Below are 27,893 nucleotides of genomic sequence, written 5' to 3'. Positions count from 1 at the left end.
TTTTTTTTATCGGTAAATCTGTCCATATGTGAACACATTAAATTACCACTGCCCTCATGTAATGTGTCAGGTGCTCTTTTTTTTTTGCTCCACACAGTGTTGAAAAATTATAACATTTCCATAACATACTTAAAACACAATTCAAGAAATGTCTTTACACAAGTATGAGGAAATTATTTGTTAGTGTTGACTTGTAATCATCATTAAAATGATATTTAAGGCGCTTCCTTACTTGAACCTTGAGAAATCCAGCCTAGTCAAACAACAAGTTGAGTGAAAACAAATTTGAAGGTCATCCAGTTTGCGTCCTGATGGTAAGAGCCAAACTAATATTATCCACTAGGTGGCGGTAATGCAACGATGGCTGGTGACAATTACCATAAAAACACTACAGAAGAAGTTAATGCTTACCTTTTTTAAAGCGTGCAGGAGCCTCTTCCCGCCAGATACTTAACATCGGCCCAGACAAAGACACCAGCGATTATTGATTTTTATCTTCTTTCTCTTTCTCTTCTGACTCTTGGATGTGAGGAGATGTTCAGATTTAAGGATCTTAAAGATTTATTCGAGCGGCGGCTGCTCGCTGCGGTTATCAGAGACCTGGGAGAACAAAGAACAGTATCTGGATACGAAGAGGAGCTCCAGCGACAAAGAAAACTTCTGGATGTGATTTTAATCCCTGAGATAAAGCTGCACAGAGCAGGTGAGTTTCTGAAAGTGTGTGTGTGTGTGTGTGTGATATTGTTACAGGGAATCGAGCCATTAGCTAAGGTTCATAGACGTAAGCCCTTCAGGTAAAGCATAAACCACCATAAATAGCCCAGCCTGCCTCTGGAAATGGGGAATTTACTGTGGATTCATTGTGTGGAAAAAAAAGTTGATGTGAGTTTTGTGGTGTTTTGGTGAGAATATTAGCCGATTTCTTTATCTGATAATTTATTTGTAAAGCTTTAACACGGGAACAACACCGTAGTCCACGACGATCCCTGTCAACACATCCATGCGGGGCCCATGTGGGTTGGATATGGGCTGGTGAATGGGCTCCATTTGGGCTCCCCAGCTGGGTCTCAGTCAATTTTGTCCGGGGGCCCTATGTGGGCAGGCCCAGATGAGCTCAAGGTGGGCCTTACATGGGCCCTAGCTAAAACCCACACGGGAAACCTAGGTTTCTCAGATCTGGGGCCCACACTAGCTGGGCCCCGTGTGGGCTGATTTTGGTTGCCCATTATTATTGTTGTTACAAATTTATATTTTACACTCGTGCCATGCAGGTATTGTTATACTAGGTATAAGAACAAAGAGACCACTAAATACAGTTACCTTTTTTATTTGTACTTTTCCAGCAAAAATGTAAAATACGTGGCCAAACTAACAGCTCCTTTTAAAGAGAAGTTTCTGAAAAAAATCACTAATTTTCCACATCAAATGAGCCTGAAGTCCTTGTTGTGGTGTTGCTTGTTGGGTCTGACGGGCCTGTCTATTACCTCCCTGGTCCCTAGCACCAATGAGCCACTTGGCAACAGCCTTCTCTGCATCTTTACGGGTGATTTGACTGATCATGGCGTTTTTCTTTAAGCCTCCTGCAAAAAACAAACATAACAGCCACTTAATTCATGTTTCAACACAACTCTCGGCCAGGACTGCAAAAACAAGTAGAGGCACGTCTTAAATAATTTAGCTTAATTCTAATTCATCAAAGACCTATACCTAATTTTGACAATGGTGCAGGGTCACTAAAATTTTGAATTTGATTTTTTTTTGTGGTCCACACAATCCCTGACTTTCATGATGAATTCCTAACATGCAAATTCTTCACAGGGATTAAAATCATGTTTCACAACTTGTAGGAGGAAAAACCGTTTAAAAAACAACAACAACAAAAACAAACACAAATTCATCTGCCAGTTAATGATGAATTAAAAGCCTTTCAAAAGACAAAAATGTATTTTTGGACAAAATAGCCTCCCATTAAAATATATGAAGTACAAAACTAATTTTATTCCCCCACTTTAAGAAGCTCAGTAAGGAGTTACATTCAAACAAGATGGTGCACAAGAGACGATGGTACTTAAATGGAGGAGTAGAGAAAAATCTCCGAACACTGTCTTTTTTTAAATGCATTTATTGCAGCATTTCTGTCCTACTGACCCTCATGAGGGACTGCAAGAGATTTCTCTCCAGTCCTCAGCACTATTAAAAACATGCACAAAGTGGTGTGCTTGGACTTAAAGGGGTGCGGCAAAGACTCACCAGACAAACCAATATAATAAAATATTTTCAATTTTTTCTACATTGTTTGTTTCAATGGGGCAAAAAGTATATGGCCAAAATTAAATATTGGGAACTGACCAAATACTTTTCCCCCCACTGTATGACTTAAATGTTTTAAATTGAATTACTTAATCAACTAACATTTCCACAATATTCAATTTTTTTGAGACAAACCTGTGGGTGCCTTTACAGTCCAACCAACACATTTATAACATTAGGATATTGTGACACCTTTATTCACATGCACTTACCATATATGACTTCAAACAGCTTTAAGACCTTGAACTCTCTCTTCCCGTTTCGTCCCACAAAGTTGTACTGCCTGGATAAGCCATGGTCTAGGAGGAAGCTCATCATCCTTCTTGTGTCCTCGTCTACAGTTGCTCCCCCGATATCAGCCACAGCTGCCACCTGAGATAAAAACAAAGCAAAACAAAAAAGAATTTAAGATTTCAGCAATGACTAATCAAGGGTCAGGAATGACAAATTCTAGATTACTACTGTAAATGTTTAGCTTGTTGAAGCAGGTTTTAAAGTGGCTAATTTTTCCAACTAGTATTCTGCTAGTAATCTTTTAAAGTGGTCTGTGCACTACAGATGCTGATCATATAATAAGAAAATCATGAAAAAGTTTGATGAGTTCGATAAGTTTTTGTCTGTTATAATTAGGGCTGTCAGTTTAACGCGTTAATCAATTACACCGCAAATTAACGCGTCATAAAAATTAACGCAGATTAATCTGGATCCCAAACCCGCGAGGCGTTCAAAGACGCACTTATTTTCAAATGTCTAGCATTTACAAACCGTTTGTCCTACATGAAAAAGGTGGTGTTCTCGTCAGATTTTCAAATTTCCGACGGTCCCTGAATGTATCACATCTAGCAACATGCTTTGAACCGGGGGGAAGGGAGAGCACTGTTAAAGGATAAGTTCGGTTTATACAGCTTTTACATTGTTTATAGAATGAAGTAGAAAAAAGTACTCACCCAGAAGGCTTATCTGATCCAAGCAGTGCTTCAGGAGATATTTACATCCAAAATCGTGCAGTGGACGTCCGTATAATGGGATCCATCGGGGCATAGACAGTGCCGCTCCTAAAACTGCGCAGTACTCTCTGGAGCACTGACTCCTTTCTTTGAGGGGCAAGCGTAAACAAAGTCTGCGTCAATTCAGAGGTCAGTACAGCCGCACAGCGCTGTCTGGAAAGACGCAGACTGCAGCAGAGGACTATCTCAGAGCAGACCATGATGGATTATTGGTGAAAAACACAAGTTTTTGGACAATTAATGCAGTTTTAAGGGGCGGTGCTGTCTCTGCCCCGATGGATCCCATCATACGGACGTCCGCTGCACGATTTTGGATGTAAATATCTCCAGAAGCACTGCTTGGATCAGGAAAACCTTCTGAGTGAGTATTTTGTTCTACTTCATTCTACAAACAATGTAAAAGCTGTATGAACCGAACTTATCCTTTGAGGGGACTGCCGTCCACATCTCGTTTATTCACACGTCCTTTTTGAAAATCTACAGAAAATCAACCGTTTGCTCTAGCTCAATTCTGTAAAAAACAGGTAATTTTACACTCTCTACTGCATCAAACAAGCCCCGAATGATCGAAAAAGGTCTTGTATTTAAATCTAAAGAATTCTTTGAAAATTTCCTTCCATCTTCCTGGTGTCATGTTTCAGCTTGGGGCTGCTCTGCACCAATGAGCAACAGTTTGTGTTCAGAGCACGTTAAACTGAGAATACTTCACTTTTCTTTGATCCAAGACTTGAAAAAAGTGTTTTGTACATAGTTCCTCACAGTTTTTAGCCTTTAGCCCTGGTTCACCTGACCTCATAGAAGTATAGAAGTTCATATTGCAGTGAAAATTGAGTCCACATTGAGTAAAAATGTGAACAGAAGCAAAAAACGTCCTAAAAATCAAATCAGCTTATCTTAGGTGCAGGACTGTGTAGATTTTGTAAAGATAGAACCATAAAACTTTTTTCATGTGTTCCTTATGCCTCAGGGTACCTAAAAATGTGTTGTATATATTCCCACCTTATTTTTAAATGTCTTTTAATGTTATTTTAATGTCCTGGAATTCAAATTCTTTATTTTGGGACCTTAAGCAGATATGAGATTAAAATGTGATTAATTAGATTAATTAATTACAAATCCTGTAATTAATTAGATTAATTTTTTTAATCGCCTGACTAGTTATAATCATTAATATTAAAATAAACACATGAAATATGTCAGTCTGGATCAGAAAACTTATGATAGAAAATAATGATTGTCATAATTTAAAAAATAAGCTGGGAAGTTTTGAGGGAATATCTGTAAATTAATATTCCACCCTATATATTTACAATATATCTTTCCATAGGGTTAAACTGGGTGTAAACAGGATGATAATACACAAAAGCTCCCATTAAATGCAATCCTATCATTTATTTTCTACAATGAGGCTGGTATATCATAAAAAAAAAAAAAAGGTAAATAATTAAAAAAAAATTACTGCGCTTTTACATCAGATGGTACCTACTGGCAAACTGGCTCATGGACAAAAGTTGTGTTCATTTATTTTAGTTTATCTAAGAGGAAATGTCTAAAGTCCTGTATGAGCTGATTAAAACAGCCACAAGTGCAATCAACAACAGAACAAAACACTCCCAGAAAACATCTTTCTTTACTGGTTATTACTGGACTTAACATAACCGAATCCATTTTACAATCAACCCACAACTAACTGACTTTATCAGACGCTCTAATTCTCACACAACATGTGTCTGATCTAGTTCATCCATTCATTGCTCCTTATTCACTTCTGCATGACACCTATGTACAGTTGCCGATAACATTTTGATGGTTTTCATAAGGATTTATAGTGTTTGTATCGTAACTATATATGCAACAAGTGCCAACGTGAAATGCCACACATCTGCATTGGCGGGATAATTTTAAAACAGTTCAATCTATGTCTGTTTGACTACCTTGGTAGGTGCACAGCCTATTCCGTTTAAAGTTGTGTCAACCACAAAAAAAAAATCTGAAGATATGCTTCATATTTACTTAAAGATGAGACTCGTGTGCTCAACATCAAGGTTTTTACCAAAGCTAACTACAGCTAGCAGTAGCACTAGCGTTAGCTTACATTAGCAAAAAGCTGACTAGTCCTGTCCGCTCAGAAAAAACAAAACAGTTTTAACATCATGTGGTAGAAAAAAACTCCAGATTATCAGCACAGGGGATATAAGCTTATTCTCCTCGTGATTAAGTTGATTCGTACCTGAAGATGAGCGTATCCCAATTTCAAGCAGCAAACCTGCAGCAAACTCTTGCTGGGCAGACGAACTTTTTTTTTTTCTCGAAGGAGGAGGAGTTTTCCCATAAAGTTTTCTTGTGGGAAAGCAGTGCGGTGCTGTTTTCAAGGTTTGAATATAGAGTTTATGTATGAGTTTGTTAGCATTTTTTAGGAGTATTATTAGAGAAAAAATGCATGACAAAACGTATTGAATTGTAAATAAATATAGAAACTGCTAAAGCAACTTTTAAGTTTATTGCCCTAACCCTCATATAAAAGTGGGCCCAGGTCAGTCATTATTGTTAAAATTCATCCATGCCTGACATAATCAATTTTGAACATTTTTGAGTGGAGTCCATATGGAGCCCACCTATTGCCCAACAGCAATGCCCAGCTGGAGCCCACTTATTGCCCAAGCTTAGTTTAGCCCACGTACTGCCCGCCCACTGCCCTTGTGGGGCCCAACAACGAAGCCCACTCGAAGCCCATGCCAACCCAAAGCCCAACTAGCCCAAGCAAGGCCCATATGGGCCCCAACTGTATGTGTTTGCGGGGATCGTAACAATGGTCTGTTGTCCTGTTGTATGTGCTTGCGCGAAGTGGAGTGTGACGTCAGCGTTTTCACTGAAGACGCCGGCTTACTGTTTACACGGCAACGGTGTCGGCAGGAAAAAAACTTCTCTGGAAGCTGTAGGCCATGTCCACACGTAGCCGGGTATTTAGGAAAACGCATGTATTTTAATGCGTTTACACCTGTCGTTCATACGGAACCGCAGTTTTACGTTACGGACAACAAGGTTTTTTTTTTTTAAAAGTCCGGCCAAAGTGAAGATTTTGGAAAACTCTGGTTTCATGGTTTCCTGTAGACGTTGGTAAATGGTGTTTTCGGTTTTTTAAAAGTCACAGTTGAATGGCGGGGGCTCATTCTGGTTGGCTGACACGGGTTTTACGTCAGGAAAATACTGCCCTTTATGGGTTTGGCATGCCTCGAGCCGCACTCACCGGCGGCTTTACCCGCTGCGTGTGGACGGAAGTGTTTTTAAAAACCAACGGGGGTATTCCTTTTTAAAAATAACCGTCTTCAATTGACCCCCGTAAGACCTAAATATAGAAGAAAATGAGCAACAACATATTCTCACCCCTCAGATGCTGTTGTAGGGAGTCTGTGCGTCTGTGTCTGTGTGTGAGTTGTTTTGACAAAAGAAAAGAGGTTTAAAAACTTACTGAACTAAGCATTCAGTAAGTATTTAGAAGCATGTTGTAAAACTACAATGCTGGGTACAATGTTGCAAGCAGAATTTCTCTGTTTATCCTCAAAGAAATACACTCAACAACAAAATAGTGTGCACTAGGGTTGAGTGCTTATGCTGCCCCATAACAGACTTAATTATGAACAGTGATTACATATCAGTCATGTGTGGTTTTTAAGTCACTTATTCATAATAAAACACTGTATTAACAAAACTAAAAATATAATGATGTCAGGAAACTGCAGCATGGACATTCTTAGCGAGTGATCACAGGTCATGGTGTGTAGTTTAGTTTTACATAATCATCAGCTTGGCAGTCAATGGACTGTACATTTCTTTGTCCGCCTATCACACGCTACTTATCATCCTAAAAATAAATTCTTCACAGCCCAACACCCCTGACCGTTCTCACCTGTCCCTGAACAATGCAACAAGCATCCCATGAAAACATGCAGAACCTGTTTCTGTCTACAGGAATGCAACAAGCAGCTATTTGGGCACAAAAGGAAGCCCAGAAAACAAGTCCAGGATCAGTTAGATGATATATTTATTTCACGGTTAAGTCCTTTTTAGGTAATAAGACATGGAGTGTTTCCATAAAGGTAAAATGATCTGATATCTCATTGATATTTGTTCACTGTTTCCTGCAGAGGTTCAGCTACTTAAGGTGGAGAAAGAGGAGCTTCCCCCTGAGCAGCACGAGAGGATTCCCTATCCAGACCTGGATGATAATGAGTCCCCACTCATTAAAGAGGAGCAGGAGGAAGTGTGGATCGGTCAGGGGAGAGAGCAGCTTCAAGGTCTGGAGGAGTCTGATACCAAGGTCCTGTTTACTCCAGTTCATATGAAGGATGAAAATGATGAAGAGAAACCGGAGTCCTCATTGCTTCATCAGAGAGGAACTGACCAAATGGACACAGCAGCTGGTGGAGAGGACTGTGGAAGACCAGAACCAGCAAAGACCTCAGATTCAGAAACATCTGCCACAAACAATAAGGAAGATACTGTAAAATTGCACCACTGTTGTTTACAGTCTGGTAATACCAATCATAAAGTATCTCTGACAATTAAAAAACCTTTTAGCTGTTCAGAGTCTGGAAAAGGATTCAGTCTTCAAAGATATTTGGGCAGACACATTTTTGTTCACTCAAAAGAGCATCCCTTAAGCTGTGCTGATAGTGGTAAAAGTATTAACCTTAGAGAAAATCTAGATACACATATGCTTGTTCACGCCAAAGAGAAACCTTTCAGCTGCTCTGAGTGTGGAAAAGCATTTTCCAAAAAAGGCATTCTGACCACACATATGCTTGTTCACTCAAAAGAGAAACCTTTCAGCTGCTCTGAATGTGGAAAAAGATGTTCCCGAAAAGCACATCTGACCTCACATTTGCTTGTTCACTCAAAAGAGAAACCTTTCAGCTGCTCTGAATGTGGAAAAAGATGTTCCCGAAAAGCACATCTGACCTCACATATGCTTGTTCACTCAAAAGAGAAACCTTTCAGCTGCTCTGAATGTGGAAAAGGATTTTCCCAAAAATGCATTCTGACCACACATATGCTTGTTCACTCCAAAGAGAAACCTTTCAGCTGCTCTGAGTGTGGAAAAAGATGTTCCCGAAAAGCAAATCTGACCTCACATATGCTTGTTCACTCAAAAGAGAAACCTTTCAGCTGCTCAGAGTGTGGAAAAAGATTTTCCAAAAAAGCAAATCTGACCTCACATATGCTTGTTCACTCAAAAGAGAAACCTTTCAGCTGCTCTGAGTGTGGAAAAGCATTTTCCAAAAAAGGCAATCTGACCGCACATATGCTTGTTCACTCAAAAGAGAAACCTTTCAGCTGCTCTGAATGTGGAAAAAGATGTTCCCGAAAAGCACATCTGACCTCACATATGCTTGTTCACTCAAAAGAGAAACCTTTCAGCTGCTCTGAATGTGGAAAAGGATTTTACCAAAAAGGAAGTCTGACCAAACATATGCTTGTTCACTCACAAGAGAAACCTTTCAGCTGCTCTGAATGTGGAAAAAGATGTTCCCAAAAAGCAAATCTGACCTCACATATGCTTGTTCACTCAAAAGAGAAACCCTTCAGCTGCTCCAAGTGTGGAAAAAGATTTTCCCAAAATCACACTCTGATCAAACATATGCTTGTTCACTCCAAAGAGAAACCTTTCAGCTGCTCTGAGTGTGGAAAAGCATTTTCCCGAAAAGGCATTCTGACCACACATATGCGTGTTCACTCAAAAGAGAAACCTTTCAGCTGCTCTGAATGTGGAAAAAGATTTTCCCAAAAAGGCATTCTGACCACACATATGCGTGTTCACTCAAAAGAGAAACCTTTCAGCTGCTCTGAGTGTGGAAAAGGATTTTCCCAAAAAGGAAATCTGACCGCACATATGCTTGTTCACTCAAAAGAGAAACCCTTCAGCTGCTCCAAGTGTGGAAAAAGATTTTCCCAAAATCACACTCTGATCAAACATATGCTTGTTCACTCAAAAGAGAAACCTTTCAGCTGCTCTGAATATGGGAAAAGATTTAACCACAAAGGAAATCTGAAAAAACATATGCTTGTTCACTCAAAATAAAAACTCTTAATTGCACTGAATGTGATAAAGGATTCACTGTTCAAAGAGACTTGAGCAAACATGCTTGTTCAATCAAAAGAGAAACCTTTCAGCTGCTCTCACAGTGGGAAAAGATCTTCCCAAAAAAGGAACTCTAACCACACAAATGCTTGGTCATTCAAATGAAAAACCTTTTATTTTATTGTGGCAAAGCATTCCCTCTTGAAAATGATTAGGGCACACACTTCCCTCTTTGCCTAAAAACAGAATCTTTTCAGTTGTTCTGAATGTGGGGAAGCAAGACAAAGGATTGACTAAAAAAAAAGAAAATTAAGAAAAAAAAACCAAAGAAACAACTTTTTTAGCTGGTCTGAATGAGGAAACAGATTGACCCAATAAGAGAGTCTAACTGTAAATTTTATGGTCCATTTAAAGAGAAACCCTACAGCTGCTTCAAATTTGGTAAAATTTTAAGATAAAAGGAAGTTTGAGTTTGCATTTGTTTATTTAATGAAATTTGACTTTACAATCTTTTTGTCATTAGAAGAACAAAAAAGGCTTCTCTGAATTTGAAAAGATTTCATCACAAATTATTTTTTTACAACTCATTATTGTCCAGAAGAGACAGACCTCACTCAGCAGCTTTGTGTGTTTTGATTTCCCCTCAAGCTGACTTTAGAGTTTAAGTTTAGGGGAAAACCTTGTCTAGTCTGGTTGTAGCAGATTCTCTTTATGTTGTTTTTTAAAGTGGGGGCCTCAGATAATTGGAGTAAAGGGGAAATGGGATCCAATTCATATTATCACACAGATATATATTTTTTTCATTTCAGTTTTTTGTTTGTCCTGAACATACAACATGTAAAGTGCCATCATTGTCAGAGTCTCAAGTTCCCAATTGTACTTAATCTCACTTTGAATGAAAGTTAAAAACAAAACCTCCTCAAAGTTGACATTTCTTCACATACATTGAAACATTATCTGTTGGTTTCCAAAGAGGTTTCTAGGCCAGAGGCAAATGCTGTTTGGGGGGCTTGGTATAGTAAAATTTGGGAACCCCTGGTTTAGACCACCTGTCATAAAAACCAGAAAACCATCCAGCACTTCTTCTCACTTCACTCTTTCTTCTCAAGAGTTCTCTACACCGAACCATTTTGAAGAGGAGAGAAGAGAGGAGAGACTTATTTCTGTGTTCTGGACTGAAAGTCACAATCTGGAAAATAAAAGAAAAAATAATAATAATGTCCTGAGCTATTTTTTTTCTGCTGTTCATTTTAACATTCATAAATGACACCAATAATTATATTCTTTGTATTAAAATATGACTTTGACTAAATTAGTCATCCGCTGTTTATATTTTGGTTGGAAGATTAAGATGTGAGTCACAGTTCAGTTTTGTTGCATATTCACTGTTCACTGTTACATGGATACATGGTTAAAGATTTAAAGTTGTTTTTAAAAGTCCCTGTTATGCCCCTCACAATTCTTAGTTTAAAATCATTTCATCATGTGTTGTGTCACAGTGCCACCTTGTGGTGGTTTAATGCATTTACGTGGCTCAAAGTGAACAAAGTCCATGTGCCTGTGAGTTCGCTGCAGCACGTTCGGCAGCTCAGTAGATATGAGTGTTTTCCTCACTCCTGCACGCTAAAGAAACGTCTGTAAGTACTTTGTGTAGAAATGTTTTATTTGGATTCTTGGTTGGACAATTTCTCAGACTAGATGTAGTATTAACTTAAAGTCAAGATGATGAGACCTACGAAGAGACGCATGAGGAGAGTGAAGATGAGACTGAAGACAGTGAGGATGACTCCTAATACTGGACCATTTCTCTCCACAAGATCAGACAGAAGCTTCTTTCCTGAATCCTGCAGCTCGTTTTCTCTCAGGTCCAGCTCTTTCAGATGGGAAGGGTTGGCTTCCAGAGCAGAGGCCAGAGAAGAGCTGATTTCTGACAAACTGCACCACCTCAATCTGAATAAAAAAATAATGATGAAGATTAAAAATTCATTTGTTATCCAATCAAACGTGTTCCTGTTTCAAATGTGTCACTCAACATTGCAAAGTCCTGATCAAAGATCTTCCTCCTGAAATAAACAGAGACTCATTCTGTTCTTGAGGATCATAATGATGTCATAGAAATGTAGTTTTCCCATAGATGTCTGCGTCTCAAGAGACAGTTCAGTTTCTGTGTCTGGCAGTGTTATATTATGCTGAGGCTTAGGTGAAATTTGGTCAATATTTCAGAAAAAAACATTTATCTGATTAATTTAAATTTATCCACAAACAGTGGATATTTTCACACTAAGTCTTCTCTGACTGCAGACTGCATTTGGGACATTAAACATCTAAATATGAATCAAAGAAAAATTTTAACTAAACTTCATAAATGTGAAAAAAGTGTATGAACTAAGTTAATTACCATTTTTAAACATGTTAGAGCAACACTAATAACAGATAGTCAATGAACTGACCTCAGAGTCTCCAGTCTACAGAGTGGATTCGCCAGAAAACCACAAAGCAGCTCCACTCCTGAATCCAGCAGCTTGTTGTTCAGACTCAGGTCCAGCTCTCTCAGATAGGAGGGGTTGGACTTCAGAGCAGAGGCCAGAGAACGACAGCTAATGTCTGACAAATCGCAGTCCCTCAACCTGAACGAAAAATAAATGATGTTTGCCCAGAGATCATCCAGTGATTATTATCTATATAGATTTAAATATGGTAAAAATTATGGAAGTCCAAACAGCTGAAACCAGCATTTCAATGAACTGCTTATCAGCTTCTGAAGTCCTCTCTGCTGCTCCACTCCTTCAAAGTTCATCCAGTGGTCAGTCACTGTAACTGCAGGTAAATTTTCTCTGATGCTCAAAATGACCACCAGTTTCTATTCCAAAAGAACCCCAGAGGTGAAAAAAAAGTACATAAAAAATAAAACTGATGATGTACAGAATCATCTAAGTATTCTTTTGTTTGTGAATTTTTAGTTTCTAATAAACTGTAGATTATGATTGACCATATGCCCACTGAAGTAGACATCATGCTACACCAAGTATATTTCCAACACAAAGTTTAATGTTTGAGGATGTTCTTTTGCCCAGGCATAAATAAGAAAAAATGGTAATCAAAATAAATAATTAATTGATTATCTCACTTTAACACTAAGTTCATACTGCTCTTTGTTAATGCTAAGGCACATGCAGTCCACTGAAGTGGATAGGTCTGTAACTTTCTAAAATATCAGAAAAAAATGCACCTAGAGGAATTAAACCACGTAATGAATAAAATCATTAAACAGGCTTTCATATTGCATGCATCAAACTATCAAAGTCAACCTCAGAGTCTCCAGTCTGCAGAGTGGACTCTCCAGAAAATCACACAGCAGCTCCACCCCTGAATCCTGCAGCTTGTTTCCCCTGAGTTCCAGTTTTCTCAGATGGGAGGGGTTGGACTTCAGAGCAGAGGCCAGAGAAGCACAATCCTTCTCAAACAATCTGCAGAAACTTAATCTAAATAAAGAATAAATATAAAGAAGAAGAAAAAAAATGATATAAATTATGGTCAGAAAACTTTCAGTGTATAATTATCTGTTTAGAGATAATTTTATGACATGAGAGACTAAACAACAGACACCAGTGTCACTCAGGTTAAAAACTGCAGATACATTGTTAATATGATTATATTGTAAGGAGTGAAATAATCACCTTAATGGTGAGTACTCTAATCAAAGTAGCTTCCTTTAAAGAAAGTAGACAAAAAGTTTGACCTACTGTTGTCTGAATTTTTGCTGAACCAACCATGACAGAAACATTGTCAGCAATGTTAAATATGCATAGTCAGCAACAATAAGTTCCCAAATGTGCTGTATGGACTAGTGGCGGCTGCTGGTCAGTCAAGGAGAGGAAGCTCATTTTTTTTTCTCCAGCCTACATCATGAAGGACCTCTTTCACAATACATGTAATTTTGCCCACAGTCCAATTTTTTGTCTATTGTGTGGTATTTGTTGTACACCCAGAGACTCTCAAGAATATACCTTTAGAAAATCCAAAAGTAATCCAGGCCTGTGCTATGACCTATTTTATGATCATTGCCATAGGTGTGAGCCAGGGTGCACACTTTACCCCAAAACTTACTCAAACACAAAAAATAAATTATCAAATTGGGTCAAATCACCTTCACTGAAGTCTGGTGCATCTTTTGAAATCAAATGTAAAGCTAAGTATTACAAGTGAAAGAACTTATTGAATTTCAACTGGAAAAAAAAAGTTTTTTTTTCATGATTTTTTTTCAACAAATTCAATTCTTTAGAGATGTGTCTGACCAACTTACAGTTGCTGTACACCTAAAATACTTACAAATAATTTGGCCACATATATATTCTCAAAGTGGGAAAAAAATCATCAAGTTCTGAGACCGGTAAAGTTGTTCGATTAACAGGTTGGGTTACTGTGGTAGAATCAGGATACATATCTTGTAGATCAGGGAACCTTTAAAGATTTGTTCAGAATTCATCCTTTAAGTATGATTTCTTTTAGAATTTGGATGCTAGATTCAAAACAAACATTTCACATGAAATGTTATTCATTTCAATATTGAACGGCCACAAAGGGCCTGTATATTACGGCTTTGTGATGAGATAATAATGAGCCATTGATACAAGTAAAAACCGATGCATTTTTGGATTGTTGTATCAGATTGTATATATCTGCATTGACAGCAATACATAAACATTACTTCTGTCAATTTCTGTTTCTAGTACGTATAAATACATGTAATCTGTTTTATGGCCTTCGTGTCTTTTTGCATAGCAATGGCTTGGACAATTTTAATTTGTAGACTGGAACTATAGTAAGGGAAAGGGGATCTGAGAAATCCATAAGATGATTGCGCCTTTTGCTAGCGCCTTTTGTAACGTCACAGCAAATCCACATCAAGACTGAGTGTTACAACACTTTGAGGATGTTTTTCATCAACTGGAACTGAGGTCTCAGTAAAGGTGGAAGAGTTATGTAGTGATTCATCTTCATCTCAGTTTTTTACATCATAAAAACTTTGAGAAACCCTTGATAATAAACATTTATCAAGGATAAATAAGGGTAAAAGGATAGTAAATTAACAATTAAATAGTTATTTACTGTTAAAAATAAATAATAGTTAATAACATTTGGTAATGATTTGTAATGCAATAATTGAAGTTATGTTAACAGTTTATTGATGCTCACATTATAACATTTCAAATACTTTATAAAGTGTTTGTTAATGATGACCGAATTATTTATAAACCTTTAAGATGGTTTATAAAGCTATAAACTTGACAGACACATGGACTAGGTATTTGTTCATGGTTTGTAAATGTTTTATTAAGTATCTATTAACAGTATTTGGGTGGTAACTATTAAGTCTTTTACTCAGTTTCCTAAATGTGGATAAAAAGTATATGAGCAAAGTTAACTTCCGTTTTTAAACATGTCAGAGCAACAATAATAACAGACAGTAAATGAACTGACCTCAGAGTCTCCAGTCTACAGAGTGGATTCGCCAGAAAACCACAAAGCAGCTCCACTCCTGAATCCAGCAGCTTGTTGTTCAGACTCAGGTCCAGCTCTCTCAGATGGGAGGGGTTGGACTTCAGGGCAGAGGCCAGGAAACCACAGCTAATGCCAGACAAATTGCAGTCCCTAAATCTGAATTAAATAGATAAAAATGAAAATAATTATTATTGATAATATTATAATAAAATAAACATAAAAGCCTGAAAACCGGCCTGATCAAACTCTTTCGCCCTCCCATCTCATCTCATTCTCCACCACTTATCCAGGTTGCAGGAGCAGTGCCATCAGTGAAGATCAGTGGCCCCTGTCTCCAGCCACTTCCACCAGCTCCTCTGAGGGGATACCAAGGCGTTCCCAGGCCAGTCGAGAGACATAATCTTTCTTCTGTGTTCTGGATTTTCCCCAGGGTCTCCTCCTAGCTGGACATGCCTGAAACACCTCCCCAGGAGTGCCTGCAGGTGACATCCTCACTAGATGCCTGAACCACCTTATCTGGCTCTTCTCATTGCAGGGGGGCAGTGGCTGTACTCTGAGCCTCTCCATGATGACTGAGCTCCAACCCCCCCCAAGCATCCAAGCATCCAGAACAGAAGGCTGTAGATCAGCTGAAACCACAAAGTTGATCATTGATCTGTTTTACTTCTCAACCTGGGGTGCCCTGGTGCTATATGCTCTTATGGACACCCTTATCTTCAAAAATGGTGTTGGTTATAGACAAACTGTAACTAGACCAGAAGTTCAACAACTGAACACTATTCTGGTTCAGATCAGGCAAGCCATTCCTCCCAATCAAACCCCTGCAAGTCACACTGCCATTACCCACGTGAGCGTTGAAGTCCCCCAGTAGGACAATGGAGTCCCCAATTGGAGGGTTTTCCAGCACCTGTCCTGGGGACAAACAACAGTCAGGACCAGTTTTCCAACCCGGCGCAGAAAAGCAACCCTCACATCCACTGGTTAAAACTGCAACATACCAGTAGAGAGCTGGGGAGCTATAAATAAGCCCACACCTGCTTTCCACCTCTCACCTGGAACAACGTCAGCAAAGAGGAGGGTCCAACTGCTCTTGAGAAGGTTGATTTAAGAGCCCAAGCTGTGCGTTGAGGTGAGCCGACTATATCTAGCCAGTATCTCTCTACCTCCTGCACCAGCTCCTGCCCCTTACCCACCAGAGAGGTGATGTTCCATGTCCCAAAAGCCAGTTTCCATAACCAGGGATCAGGCCACGAAGGCCTCCACCTTTGACTGCTGCCCAATCCACAGTCTAAGGCAGCCTAAAAACCTGCCCAACTTTTCTCCACTGTCATTTATTCAAACAAGAATTCAGAACTCCTCCAAATATTTACCACAGAGTATTTTTTTTAGTTTCATACTCAGAAAACTGTGGTGATCTGCTCCTGCTGGAGTCTCTCCTTCTCCCTTCCTGCTGCAGAGCATAGGTGGCGCCTTTTCCTGCTCTCACTCCCTCACCTGCACACCTGGTACCCATTGAGATCATCAGGGACTGCTCTTTAGGACTCCTCAGACCAGGGCCCAGCACCAGCTCTCCAGTTGGTATACAGCAGGGTTCTCCAACTCCTATCCTGGAGGGCCGAGATGCTGCAGGTTTTCTTTCCAACCAAAAACTCTGCCAGCTGATTGAACTGATTACCTCCTCTTCAAGCAGAGAGCAGGGACTAATCAGTGAAATCAGCTGGTGGAGTTTTTGGTTGGAAAGAAAACCTGCAGCATCTCGGCCCTCCAGGGTAGGAGTTGGAGAACCCGGGTATACAGGCTGGTCTTCTGAGTTTTAAGTTTTAGAGAATTTTTAATTTTTAAAGTGTGTTGTACCTAGAGCTAACCTTGTTTCACCTTCTTTTTTCCAGTGTCTCCCCTGCTTCCTGCACGACGCCCAGCACACTCTGCCTAAACTCACTCACCTTTTGTTCACTCTGGGCTTTTTAGATCATCATCACTATTTGCAAAAAAAGATTGTTGATTGTTCCCTCTGCCTCTCATCTGCTCCTGGGTCCTGTGATACCTGCACACCTTAGCATTGCAACAAAAACTCCAGAAATGTAGAAAAAAGTGAAAGCTCAGAAAAACACTGAAACAAAAGCTGAACAACAAAAGAAAGAGCTTCAGTAAGTGAGCTGACCTCAGAGTCTCCAGTCTGCATTGTGGACTCTCCAGACCGGCTGATAGAAGTTTCACTCCTGAATAGTTCAGACTGTAGTTTTTACTCAGGTCCAGCTCTCTGAGATGGGAGGGGTTGGACTTCAGTGCAGAGGCCACAACTTCAAAGTGAGTCTCTATGAGCTCACATGCTGACAGCCTGTAAATAAGTTTGTTTGAATGAGAGAGGACACTTTATATTGTGAATGTGCTTGATGAGAACAGAGCTGATCCAAGAATCAGGTAAAGACTATTCTAATAGACTGATTCATGATGCTGATCTCAGTTAAACTTACTGAGCCTTCCTGCAGTTCCTCACAGCTGGAATCAGTCTCAGCCGTCCCTCTTCTGACGTGTTGTAGTTCTTCAGGTCCAACTCCTCCAGAACCTCCTCTGACATCTGCAGCATGTAGGCCAGAGCAGAGCACTGGATCACAGAGAGTTCCTGCTCTGATCTGTTCTCTGACCTCAGGAACTCTTGGATCTCCTGATGGACTGAGGGGTCCTTCATCTCCGTCAGACAGTGGAAGATGTTGACGCTTCTGTCAGGAGAGACCCCACGACTGTTCATCTTCTTCAGGTTGTTGATAACTCTTTGGATCATCTCTGGACTGTTGTCTGTGTGACCCAGCAGACCCCCCAAGAGTCTCTGGTTTGACTTCAGAGACAGTCCATGAAGGAAACGAACAAACAGGTCCAGGTGACCAGTTTTACTTCTCAGAGCTTTCATCATAGCTCCATTCAGGAGGTCTGCCAGAGTTGAAACTTTGTGTTGTCCCTTCAGAAAGTCCTCCAGTACTGCTGTGTTCTTGTGTGTGAAACAGTGGAACATGTAGACTGCAGCCAGAAACTCCTGAACGCTCAGATGAACGAAGCAGTAGACTGTTTTCTGGAAGATCACACTCTCTCTTTTGAAGATCTCTGTACAAACTCCTGAGTACACCAAGGCCTCAGTGACGTCCAGACCACAGCGCTCCAGGTCTTCTTGGTAGAACATGATGTTTCCTTCCTCCAGATGTTCAAATGCCAGCCTGCCCAACTTCAGGAGAACTTCTCCGTCAGCCTCCATCAGCTCCTGAGGACTGGTCTCATGACCCTCAGTGAACTTCTTCTTCTTCCTCTGAGTCTGAACCAGCAGGAAGTATGAGTACATGTCAGTCAGGGTCTTGGGCAGCTCTCCTCTCTGCTCTGTGCTCATCATGTGCTCCAGAACTGTAGCAGTGATCCAGCAGAAGACCGGGATCAGACACATGATGTGGAGGCTCCTGGAGGTCTTGATGTGTGAGATGATTCTGCTGGACACATCTTCATCCCTGAACCTCCTCCTGAAGTACTCCTCCTTCTGGGCGTCAGTGAAGCCTCGTACTTCTGTCAGCCTGTCCACACATGAAGGAGGGATCTGATTGGCCGCTGCAGGTCAAGAAGTGATCCAGACCAGAGCTGAGGGAAGCAGGTTCCCCTGGATGAGGTTTGTTAACAGCAGGTTTACTGAGCACTCCTGTGTGACATCAGACACACGCTGAGTGATGTTAAAATCCAGAGACAGTCTGCTTTCATCCAGGCCGTCAAAGATGAACAACAGTTTACAGACAGCCAGCGTCTCTGCTGTCAGCTTCTCTAATGTTGGATGGAAAACATGGAGCAGCTTGAGGAGACTGTAGCGCTGGTCTTTGATCAGGTTCAGCTCCCTGAATGAAAGCAGAAGCAGCAGACTGAGGTCTTGGTTTTCAGAGCCCTCTGCCCAGTCCAGAGTGAACTTCTGCACTGAGAAAGTTTTTCCAATCCCAGCCACGCCGTTTGTCAGAACCACTCTGATGACTTTCTGTTGCTCAGGTAAGGCTTTAAAGATGTCCTGGACGTTGATGGGAGTGTCCTGGAGGATCTTCTTCTTGGAGGTTGTCTCCAGCTGTCTCACCTCATGTTGGGTATTCACCTCTTCACTTGGTCCCTCTGTGATGTAGAGCTCAGTGTAGATCCTGTTGAGGAGGGTTCTACTTCCTGTTTCATCAGTTCCCTCAGTCACACACTCACATCTCCTCCTCAGACTGATCTTGTGCTCATTTAAAACCTCCTGCTGACCAGGTGGCTCTGAAAAAAGACGAAGAAGAGTAAAAAATATAAAGAGGATGTGAAAATGGAGTGGTCATTCCCATGAACTCATCAATATGAGAAGACGTGTGCTAAGTCCTTGTAGCTCTCTGTGACCATCTGTACAAACTAAACTAAGAAGCAAACAGAGAAAAGTGAATGAAGAAACAGAGGGCAATCCAATCAAATAAAAACATGACAAATCCTTCTGGTCTTGAGTTTTCTCTGAGGAGAACACAAATTAAAAACAAATAGCAGAGATATCTGCTGGAGTAGAAAAACGAAGTTACATTTCACTTGGCTTTTAAATAAGATGATGATCCTAAAAATCATTGTGCTGTGAGACAGGATCATGTTAGTGTGTTCAATCCTAATGTTGTGGTTCAGACCTGTTCACAGTGTGTTGAAAATTTCTCTATGGTCTAAGTAAAGCACAACAAACTTTGTCTGGTCTTCATTCTCTTAAAAGAGGAAGAAAGCTAAGCAGTGAGTTACCGAGTCTGTATAATAATGAAGTTCAACAAAGGTCAGTTCCTCGCTTGCTTATACACAGTAAGACAGAAAAGAGGATGTCATAAAGTTTATCTGACGGTCAATAAAAAAAAAAAAACATGTTTCACAAGCACGTGTCTGAAGTTTAAGCTTAGAGTAGATGAACACTCCCATTTATCAAACAATGCTATCAGTCACATGTAAGCAGATGTCTACTGGTCACTCCCTTTAAACTTTAAAATTTACATCTCAACAGAAACAGACAGGTGCACAGGCTCACTCTGTTCAGGGCTGGTCTGACAGGCGGTCCGAGGCCCAGCTCCCATTCTGGGTCTTTTTCCACGCTGGGGACAGGAGGAGTCTGAGGTGAGGCATTGTGAGCAGAACCAGTGTCCACAGCTGGTGGAGACTGGTTCCTTAGAAACTTCCTGACACACAGCACAGTAGAACTTCTGCTCCCCCACATGACTCTTCTTCCTCCTCCTGTGAACACATGTCCTCATATTTTCAGGATTTGTTGACTCGTGAGAAAAAAGTAAATCAGGATTGTATGAGTGAAAACTGCTTCAGTTTCTTACTTTGGGTCTGAGGGCCCAGGTTCATTTCTGAAGTCTGGAGGATAACCTTTCGACCGGTCACTCTTTACAGACAGACAGCTGCATCTAGGTGACTCTGCTCCGTGTTCCACTTCCTTCAAGTTAACATTCATGTTCTGGTCTGATGTCCGCCTGAAATGATAAAAGAAACACTCTGTAACCCTTATTTATCCATCTTGTGTGGGAACTTGCGCAGATATGTGTGTACAAACAAGCTTACGGTAACGTTCACAAGGGATTCATGAACCTTGCATACCTTGGCCAACAAATGAATAAAATGAACCACTTGTCCACATTCATGCCAAAAAAGATATACAGTTTCATTACAGTTGTACAGTTTCATTTAACAGACGCTTTTGTCCAAAGTGACGTACAACACGAGCAAGGATTTTGACAGAAGGAAAACCTAGTTAGTGCAACAACAGTGCTACAAGTTATTTGGCTGCAGGTGCTGCCTTTAAGATCGGGATTTTTTTTTTAGTAACATAAAGCATTCTTGCATACTAACTACAAAAAACTGCTGCAACAATATACTTTAACCTTCATCAACATTCAGTAATTAGTAATGAAAATTCACTATGAGCTGAGTCTTAGACCTCTGACTCATTCTACCACTAGGACAAAGAGGAGAAGGCTCAGATAAAGGGCTTAAGTGTTCCCTGAACAGATGAGTCTTCAGACATCTCTTAAAGTAGAAAGGGACTCAGTGGATCGTATAGAGATAGGTAATTCATTCCACCATTTGGGCACAATAGAGGAGAAGAGTCTGGCTAGTGATTTGGAGCCGCACTGGGCTGGGAGCACCAGGCGTCTTTCACAAGCAGAGCGTAGTGGGTGAGAAGAAGAGCAGACCTGGATGAGGGACCCCAGGTAGGAAGAAGCTCTTCTCGTCAGTGTTTTGCAAGCCAGAAGAAGAGCTTTAAATGTGATTGGAGCTGCTACTGGAAGTCAGAGAAGCGAGATTAACAGCGGGTTGACATGTACTGTTTTAGGCTGGTTAAAGACCAGATGTGCTGCTGCATTTTTGATCATCTGTAGAGGTTTAAATGTACACGCAGGGAGGGCTACAAGGAGGAAGTTGCAGTAGTCGATGTGTGATATCATTAGGGCCTGTACCAGAAGCTGCGTGGCCTGTTGTGTCAGGTGGGGTCTGATCCTCCTGATGTTAAAGAGGGCATATCGACAAGATCGAGCAATCGAGGCGACATGAACCTTAAAGATCAGCTGGTCATCAATCATGACACCCAGATTTCTGGCAGAGTTTGTGGGCACAAGTTCATTGGAATCAAGCAGGACACTGATCCGTGGTTGAACCATGGGGCAAGCAGGAAGGACAATGAGCTAAATTTTGCTGAAGGTGGTGTTCCTTCATCCATGTGGAGATATGAGCCAGGCACGCTGATGTCCTAGCCAGGACAGTTATGTCATCAGGTGGAAAAGACAGGAAAAGCTGAGTGTCATCAGCATAGCAGTGGTAAGAGAAGCCATGAGAACGGATCACTGTGCCAAGTGAGGTGGTGAATTAGGAGAATAGTAGGGGACCAAGCACTGACCCCTGGGGTACCCCTGTTGATAGGCCATGTGATTTAGACACTTCTCCTCGCCATGACACTCTGAAGGATCTGTCTGTGAGGTAGGACTTGAACCAGGACAGCACAGATCCTAAGATGCCAAGTTTAGGGAGTATGGAGAGGAGGATTTGATGTGTGACAGCTTAAACACCCAGAATTGAAGCAATTAGGTCTATTTCATTATGTCTAGAAAAAGCTAAGCCTACATAGGGGTGGGGGAAAAAAATCGAAAATTGATGTATCATGATTTTTTATTTAATAATATCAAAATTTAGATACTTTGTCGAAAACGTCTTTTTTTTTTTTCAAAATTCAAATTCTTCATTTCAGTCTTTGTTTATAAACTGGATTAGAAAAAGTTACCACTTTTTCTCCAGCAGAGGGTGAAATGTATCTCTCTGACTCACATGATGTGCATTTTACGGGAAAATATGTCTCTTGATATAGTCTGTAGACATAATCATCATCATCATTTAATTTTTTTCATAGCAAACTAATAATCACAAAAATTGTAAATATCAAAGAATCACAATTTGAATCGAATTGAATCAGCACCCCAAAAATTGTGATATGATCAAATTGCAAGAAAAGCATATCAACAGAACTCAATGCTAAAAGCTATGTATTTTATAGGTTGGTAGAGGAAAAGTTGAATGTTACCTGCATCCCTGTTGTCATATCTAATTCAGCTATCTAAATGTTAATCTCTGAACCTCTGTCTACAAATGCACTGCACTCATATGATCGAATCATTGTCCATCACAGACAGATTTTCCTCGCTGCACTGCGCTCCCCACCGACATGAAACTTGTGTACACAGACTCAGATCTGGAGTGGCATTTGAGCACATCCCCCACCCACATTTAAATTGATAAATGCCGATCTGCGTGTGTTGGAATGCTTGATAAATGAAGGCCACTGATAGCTCAACACATCAGGATGTAGAAGTTTGTTCTGGAGTTGCACCAAGAACTTGTAAAACCGGAATACCCGCCCCCCCCCCCCCCCCCCCCCACACACACACACAATCCAGCCTTTCTTTCCTTTGCACAGAGAAAAAACTTCATCCAAGACATAAGAAGTGAAATGATACACGTTCGATTTAAACTCACCACGCTTCACTTAGCTGCTCTGTCCTCTGACTCTGAAGGAGACTGAAGTCTTTTACCTCAGGTGACTTGGTTGCACTAAAAAGGCTTGATCACATGATCACATTTGATTGCTCCTCCCCCCTTCATTTACAGGAAGTCAGAGTCACAGTCAAAAGTGTGTATGTGTGCGTGTGCGTGTGTGTGTGTGTGTGTGTGTTAGACACACACTGGGGATTGAAATGCCAGTGGGGCTAGGCCAGAGGGTTTGCCATTTTTATGATTTAAAGGTGGGTCAGCTGCTCACCTTTTTCAGAGCCACTGCTTCCTGACTTAAAGGAGAGGCAGTTTGCTTCTCTATTTGAAGCCCATCACTGGTCAAGTCTATGTAGACTGTGGGTGGGTATGGGCAGCCAGGCTGCCTGAGCAGAAATATTAGAATGATGGATTTTAGGCTCACAAGAACGCGTGGAGCAATGGCAATCCAGAGCCACCTGGTAAACACAGGGGGCTATTCTAGCACTGTAAAAGCATCAGTTGGCAAAACAGTTGGGGGAAGGAGGCTGAGATCTGGCTGCTGAAATGCAGCAGGTATCCTTGCTCCTAGCTAGTTTGATGAAAAAGTAAGCGGTGGCAGCAGGCAGGGCAATAGCCTCCTTCTGTATGGTGAGATGCCATCTGGATGCAAATAAAATGCTCCAGCAGGCCCAAGATGCCTGCAAATGTGCTCAGGAAATATCAAGCAGGGCCAAGCACAACTTATCTTGATGACTCCACAGTCTAGGCAATCCCATCAGGCTTCTGGGGTTGCTGGTGGTAGGCTAGCCAAATGGGGTCAACAGAGTAGGCTCCAAGCCACGCTCAACTGGTGCTTTTATAACTTCTGATTGCCAATTAGTGCGTGGCCACCACAGGTGATGCATCCCAAAGAGTAAACCATGTCAGTCTCCTCTGTGGGGCTAGTCTCCTCTGAGGGGGTCAGTCTCTGTACATATGGAATATGTAGTGTGTAGAGATGGTCTTTCCTCTCAAAGCACTGAGTAACAGCTGTAACTATGGAATGAATATCCTATCTTAAATCAAGAGCATTTTAAATTGATTTGAGAGCAGTATTATATTGATTTCACGCTCAGATTTTGTGATATTGTCTCTCAAAACTCTGCTCTTGCGCTCAAATTTGCTCTGTGCGTGCTCAAACTGTCTCCTCGTGCTCAATTATAATGCTGCGCGTGCTCAAACTGTGTCCTCGTGCTCGGTTATAATGCTGCGCGTGCTCAAACTGTGTCCTTGCGCTCGGATATAATGCTGCTCGCACAGATTTCCTGCGCTCACACTCCAGTTCTTCCTCTCGCGCTGAGGGAATTTTTGCTCACAGATCTCTGTGTGCGCTCGAAATTTTTTGTGGATCAACCAATAGGAGGCTGACTAGTATTGACTAATCAGATTATCCCTGTTTGTTTATGGGTGTGTTTGCTGTTGTTCACGGAGCGTCACATACGGGCGGGCACTCTTTCAACCTGGTTTATCAGCCCCTGACCTCCAGGGCTGTAATAAATGTGATTTCTTTAATTTGTCCACTGTTAAAATCAAATATCATTCACTAAATACACGAGCACCCGTGTTTTTAACTGAAATGTATACCCATAGCTGCATGACACAGTGCTCTTTGCGGTGTGCTGGTGGGGAAAACAGTGTCACCATCACGAAGCTAGCGCGACAACAGCTCTCATAAAAAATGGACCAACAGAGTCAAGAAAATCAGGCTTTTGTTTTAAATTCATTTTAATGAAAACTATATTGGGCTGTGCACTGAATATTTGATCATATACCTAGCATTATGTCTGAACAATACTACACCTGTATGACAGTCAATAAGCTACCTTACTTTGATTAGCCAATGCATTAAGTAAGGTATAAATGCCCTTGTGCCCTTCGTTATCAGCTATAAATGAACATTAATTACTGATATTAGGAAGCCTCTTCCTGCAGCCAAGATATTACTGATAGACTAATAAACCGTGCAAAACAGATGTTTCGTATTCCAGTCAACAGCATGATTACTGGAGAATGAGCTAAACATGATGAGCAAACACGTTAGAGCCAGGCATCGTTTTAAAATGGTGTGTAAGCATTAATCAATGGTTAACGTAATGATGACTAATTGATAAGCATAATGTTCGGATAAGCCCCTTTCCAAGTCCTCCTTAAGGATCACATCTTGCATACAGTATGATCATACTTCGCATTTATTAATGTTATAAATCATTTAAAAAACAAATTAAACAAATACAGGGTTAGCCTACATAAATATTTTTTTGTATAGTTTCCATGTATCTATAACCCCAGGTATATGATCAAATATTCAGTGCACAGCCCAATATAGTTTTCATAAAACAACTTGCCTGATTTTCTTGACTCTGTTGGTCCATTTTTTATGAGAGCTGTTGTCGCGCTAGCTTCGTGATGGTGACACTGTTTTCCCCACCAGCACACCGCAAAGAGCACTGTGTCATGCAGCTATGGGTATACATTTCAGTTAAAAACACGGGTGCTCGTGTATCTAGTGAATGATATTTGATTTTAACAGTGGACAAAAAAATTAAAGAAATCACATTTATTACAGCCCTGCAGGCCAGGGGGTGATAAACCAGGTTGAAAGAGTGCCCGCCCGTATGTGACGCTCCGTGAACAACAGCAAACACTTCCATAAACAAACAGGGATAATCTGATTGGTCAATACTAGTCAGCCCATATTGGTTGATCCACAAAAAATTTCGAGCGCACACAGATCTGTGAGCAAAAAATCCCTCAGCGCGAGAGGAAGAACTGGAGTGTGAGCGCAGGAAATCTGCGCGAGCAGCATTATAACCGAGCACGAGGACACAGTTTGAGCACGCGCAGCATTATAATTGAGCACGAGGAGACAGTTTGAGCACGCACAAAGCAAATTTGAGCGCAAGAGCAGAGTTTTGAGAGACAATATCACAAAATCTGAGCGTGAAATCAATATAATACTGCTCTCAAATCAATTTAAAATGCTCTTGATTTAAGATAGGATATTCATTCCATATTGTAACCTTGAGGTTTTTTGGTGTGATCTATTTGGAGATCTATTACCTCACCTTGAATTAAAATGCTTTAATGGTGCAGTGACATCAACACTGCACTTTTTCTTTTCCTTTGGTAGTTAAGGTTTTGCTTAACAATGTCTATTCCAGATTTATCCAGACCACAAGCAATAAAACAATAAACAAACAAAAAAAAAAGTTCTCATCCCTTATCTCTGGACAAAAATTGTGGCAACAAGTGTAACACTTAATGTATTCCCTATATGCATCTTTTTTTCCCTCACACACTAGGAAGCGTGTTACTCTTAAAGTTAATGTGTTAATACTGTCTGAGAGAGGGGGACACAGAAAGGTGACACACATGAAAATGAAATTTGTGTCACCGGATCATTTTACACCACATGATTTCTACCATAAACACCTGGTACCCATGGGAACAGGAGGCGAGGCGTGTTGACTTTAACCTTTAAGCTAAAATAGGTAACATATTAATAGATAATGACTGTTAAACCACAGTTTTTTCTGCCTGAGTAAAGTTGCACTCGGTTTTGAAGGTTGTACAATTATGAGGAGTCAGTACTTTTATGGTTAGAAAGTTAAAAATCCAACTCTGAAAAACATACAGCTTGGATAAAAGCACAGCATACAACATGCTTGATATTTGAGATAAGATCAAAAGATGATGAGGAATGTTTCATTTTCCTGTCAAATTATACCTCTTCTTATTGCCTCCTTTATTTTCTTTAACACCTGTGAACCCATGGCTTTGCAAAGAAATATTCTTTTTAAAATATAGATTATTTTACTGTGGTCCATGGATAGTTGTCAAACTTATTAATGTAACACATTAAAAGAAAAAAAAAAAGAAAGAAAGAAAAGAAAAACAGAAAAACAAACAAAAAAAAACATTCTAGATGTGAAAACTAACAATAAAGGCATGCATTCGCAGGCAAGGCAAGTTTATTTATTGAGCACATTTTAGCAGCAATGCAATCCAAAGCGCTTTACTGTGATACAAATACACATTGGAAGGTCAGCAAACATTTTAAAAGAAAATTTAAAAAAAAAATGCCAAAAAAAAGGTTAAAGCAGAGTCTGAGGTAAAAGCATAAAAGTTGCAGTGCAGATTGCACATTAAAAAAGACATTAAAAAGATATGTTAAAATGTTCTAACAAAAAGCAGCCATGAAACAGTGAGTGTTTGACCTGGATCTCAAGGAGCTCAGAGTTTCAGCAGACCTGTTATTCTCTGGGCGTTTGTTCCAGATATTTGGAGCATAGAAGCTGAATGCTGCTTCTCCATGTTTGCTTCTGGCTCTTAGGGCTGGCAGCAGACCTGTTCCAGACTAACAGATTGGTCTTTAGGGTTTAAACTGGATTAGAAGATCATTAATTCATTTCAACCCTAATCCATTCAGAGCTTTGTCAAAAACTGATGATGAAATTGGTTGTATTGAGAAACTTCAACTCAGCATATCTTTGAAAGACACTGTTTCAGTGACACTGACCTGTTGCAAAAACTTACCTCTCTGTGCCTAAGCCATTATACAGGGAGCTGAAAGATTACCTGTATGACCTCATCGCACAAGGCTGGCCGAAAAAGTCCAATTCATCGTACTCATCACCAGTTTTCTGTGTTCGAAAAAAAAGATGGGACCCTGAGACTGTGTATTGATTTCTGTGAACCAAACAAAAAATCTCTGCCTGATTGCCAGCCTACTCCCAGAGTGCAGGACATAATGGGTGGGCTTGGAGGAATCTCCTGGTTCTCGCTCTTGGATCAAGGTAAAGCCTGTCACCAGGGATTCATGGCAAACAAAATTTGACCCATGACTGCTTTTCTGACACCTTGGAGTCTATATGAATGGAACAGAATTACATTCAGCCTGATGAACGCTCCAGCTGCTTTTTAGA

General features: G+C 40.5%; 1 protein-coding gene and 1 pseudogene across 1 annotated transcript; one reads left to right on the top strand and one right to left on the bottom strand.

Moving 5' to 3' along the window:
- The window catches only part of LOC141806052 (NACHT, LRR and PYD domains-containing protein 12-like), a 29,844-nt pseudogene extending 6,823 nt beyond the window's left edge, over positions 1-23,021 (bottom strand).
- On the top strand, positions 376-10,613 carry LOC141806055 (uncharacterized). The gene is made up of 2 exons (XM_074691282.1): positions 376-703; positions 7,463-10,613. The coding sequence occupies exons 1-2, from the start codon at positions 535-537 to the stop codon at positions 9,394-9,396; spliced, it is 2,103 nt and encodes a 700-aa protein (XP_074547383.1). The 5' UTR covers positions 376-534; the 3' UTR covers positions 9,397-10,613.
- Positions 23,022-27,893: the final 4,872 nt, after the last annotated feature.

Source organism: Halichoeres trimaculatus, unplaced genomic scaffold (genome assembly GCF_033239565.1).
Source record: "Halichoeres trimaculatus isolate MK-OKI-2021-1 unplaced genomic scaffold, fHalTri1.1 fHalTri1_scaffold_17, whole genome shotgun sequence".
In the NCBI taxonomy this organism is placed as follows: Eukaryota; Metazoa; Chordata; class Actinopteri; order Labriformes; family Labridae; genus Halichoeres; species Halichoeres trimaculatus.
Note: the sequence above shows the minus strand (reverse complement) of the source record. Positions and strands in the feature narration are given on the sequence as shown.